At 35.2% G+C, this 2,713-nt stretch overlaps 1 protein-coding gene across 1 annotated transcript in view; it reads right to left on the bottom strand.

Annotated features, from left to right (window-relative positions):
• Window positions 1–608: 608 nt before the first annotated feature.
• Window positions 609–2,713, bottom strand: part of POLR3A (polymerase (RNA) III (DNA directed) polypeptide A, 155kDa) — a gene marked incomplete at its 3' end in the record, with an annotated part of 13,140 nt that continues 11,035 nt past the window's right edge. Inside the window, exons 15-17 of the mRNA XM_010191649.1 lie at window positions 2,379–2,543; window positions 1,904–2,076; window positions 609–720 (exon numbers count right to left, since the gene is read on the bottom strand). Of these exons, the coding sequence (XP_010189951.1) occupies window positions 609–720; window positions 1,904–2,076; window positions 2,379–2,543 (450 nt within the window). The remainder of the gene's footprint in view (window positions 721–1,903; window positions 2,077–2,378; window positions 2,544–2,713) is intronic.

The following is a 2,713-nucleotide window of genomic DNA, read 5'->3' as shown; positions in this document are numbered from 1 at the left end:
ACTGAACATGTTTGCAAACAATGCCCTTCCCTCGTTCCAGATTATAAACTCCCTTCTTAGATCCCAGTATTTTTCTAGAAATATAAAATGTCACCCTGAGGCTTTCCACAATTTATTACAGACAGAAATAAAGGCAAAGAGTTAAGTGATTTCTTCAAATTCTCATAGGAAACAAGTGAAAGCTCAGATAAGAATTTGAGTATAAACCAAGTATTTACTACACAGGTGGTCCTTCAGAAATAAAGCATTGAAGATGGCTGAAATATTAGTTCCAATTCTTAATATATTATTTTCAGTTGATTTTTGTTGGTGATATAAATACTCAAAGATAGAAATGCAACTGAAAATATTTTTCTTAAGAACATCTAAAGTTCTAATAGGATGGTTTTTTTCAACTTATACTAAAAAATGAAAGTTATAAAACCTAGCACATAAGCTTGATTTTAATTAACTGTACCCAACCTGTAGTTACTGAGACGAGTCACTTCAAATCCACATGGCATGAGTTAAATACTTGGACAACTGACTGTATAAAACAAGCTATAAAGACAAAACAAGTACTTTTGAGTACAGTAATGCAAACAATCTACTTCAAAAGCTATCCCTACCTTTAGATCCACAGAGAGCCATGATAAGGGGACTGTTGCTCTTGTCCAGTTCTCTGAGACAGGCACTGCCAGCATGATCTCTGATAACAGAGAGTTCTTTAAGGATTAAGGCCTGAAATCCAAGATTTCAGAGATTCAGCATTCATTAAAAATAACATACATAAACAATACTCTACCACTTGCCAGCAATACCTTCAGTAGTCAAAGGAAATTTAAAATACAATGAAAAGAAAGAAACCTAGATATTGCTTCAGGTAAAAAAATGCTTAACCTTTAACTTGCGTAACTTTCCAGTTTGCTGTACAAAAAGTCTTTGTTGGGTAGCCAGGGACATGACAACCTCTTTTGTCAGCAGCACCAACTTAAGCTAAACTGAGCACTGAACTAAGCTCTAAGTCTTGCTGTGCAATGTGAAAGATTACCAGAAAAAAAATATTTTAGAAAAGTATTTTTGCACTGCTTTCTGAGAGTACAATGCTGGTACCGCCAATTGTTTAGAACATAACAACTGTATCAAAAAAACATTCTAAGTGTCTGAAAAGTGGAAAAGACTGCAATATACTTCTCTCAGCCAGACTGCCACTTCAAACTAGGCAGCTGTGGCAGTACTTCATGATAGGGTGGCTATTTCTAGTTGTTTTGTTGTTGCTGTTGTGGGTTTATTCTTTTTTCTTTCCACTCTTTTTTAAAGGTAAAAACTAGACATTGAGTAGCCAAGAAGACAAATGTATAAAACCATTAAAGACAATGAAAAGTGTTCTTCAGCTGACTTAAGTCCCTGTCTGTAAGCTTTTGGGCAACATTCTTTGCTCTTCATCCAAATTTCTACAGAAAAAAAAAGAAAAACCCAGCATAACCAACGTCCATTTAACTTTTGCCCCAGTAAAGGGCAAGGAAACACTTGCATATAAACATATTTATAACTAAAGGACTGTTTTGTTTCTTGGATTAGGTTCTTTACTGTTACTGTTATTTATTAACTTAGCAAATATTGATAAACGTAATTAAACCCGTTCCAATTTCCTATGTAATTTTATTCTCCTGTATGTCGCCCCAATACATCCACAGTCAAGAGGGAGGATCTCAGTTGTTTAGTATTTAGCTAACATTTTTAGATGCATAGAAGCATCTATATGCTAAGCCTAGATAGATTCAGCTAAAGTTGCATACCTAGCAACCCTATTTGCTCTTATTTTTAGGTTTCAGAAGACAACTTGGAACTTCACAATTTACACGAATACATTCATGAAGTCTCTACTCTTACATCACACAGTGATTTAAGTTTAAAATGTTACCTCTAGTGTCTCCTCTGCAGTACAACCAGGCTGCTGCTGTAGCTTGCCAGTGTTCAGAGCTTCAATATACTCATCACATTTCTTATAGCCAGCATTCAGGAGCTCATACTTAGCTTTTAGCAGACCCTGCCCAGGGGTTACATCACCAATTCCAATTGAAAAGCCACGATTAGCTATCAATAAAAAAATGGGGAAAAAAGAAAAAACTATTACATTAATAGTTAAATCTCATACAGAGAAAACAAATTAAAACCAGGAAATATTATCATCACAAACTCTGTGTTTTCCTCCCATCATGTGATCACCAGAAGCACTTCATAAGCATAATCAGTTGTTTCGCTGTGTGTCAGCTTCACAATTGCTTTTTTTTTTAAACACGGTACAAAATATTTGAAGCAAAAATCTTGCTTGGTTGCTCTGCATTTCTGCTTGAAGATCCTATTTTACAAAGAAATACACTTCCCCCATTACTTACAGAGATAGACAGGAGCAAGTCTGGCTAGTCGTGACATGGCATCTGCAGCTTCTACCTGTCCCCAGTCTCTCAGCAAGATGTAGAAGATGTTGTTCTTGGATCCTGAACCTAAGGTTCCTTTGTCCATACTGCCACTCATTAACTCACTGTTTTGGATTGTGACATCTAAAATAAAAAGGCAAAAAGAACTCATTGTTTTTCTAAAACATTGCCTAAACTCTAGTAAACAGTTATGGAGTAGGTTTTTAAATAAAAAAAAACAACCTTCAAATACTACATTAGTACAGCAATAAGAAATTTTATTACAAGAAAACGCTCGTCTTTTCTTTGGTGTT

Source organism: Mesitornis unicolor, unplaced genomic scaffold (assembly GCF_000695765.1).
Source record: "Mesitornis unicolor isolate BGI_N332 unplaced genomic scaffold, ASM69576v1 scaffold48299, whole genome shotgun sequence".
In the NCBI taxonomy this organism is placed as follows: domain Eukaryota; kingdom Metazoa; phylum Chordata; class Aves; order Mesitornithiformes; family Mesitornithidae; genus Mesitornis; species Mesitornis unicolor.
Note: the sequence above shows the minus strand (reverse complement) of the source record. Positions and strands in the feature narration are given on the sequence as shown.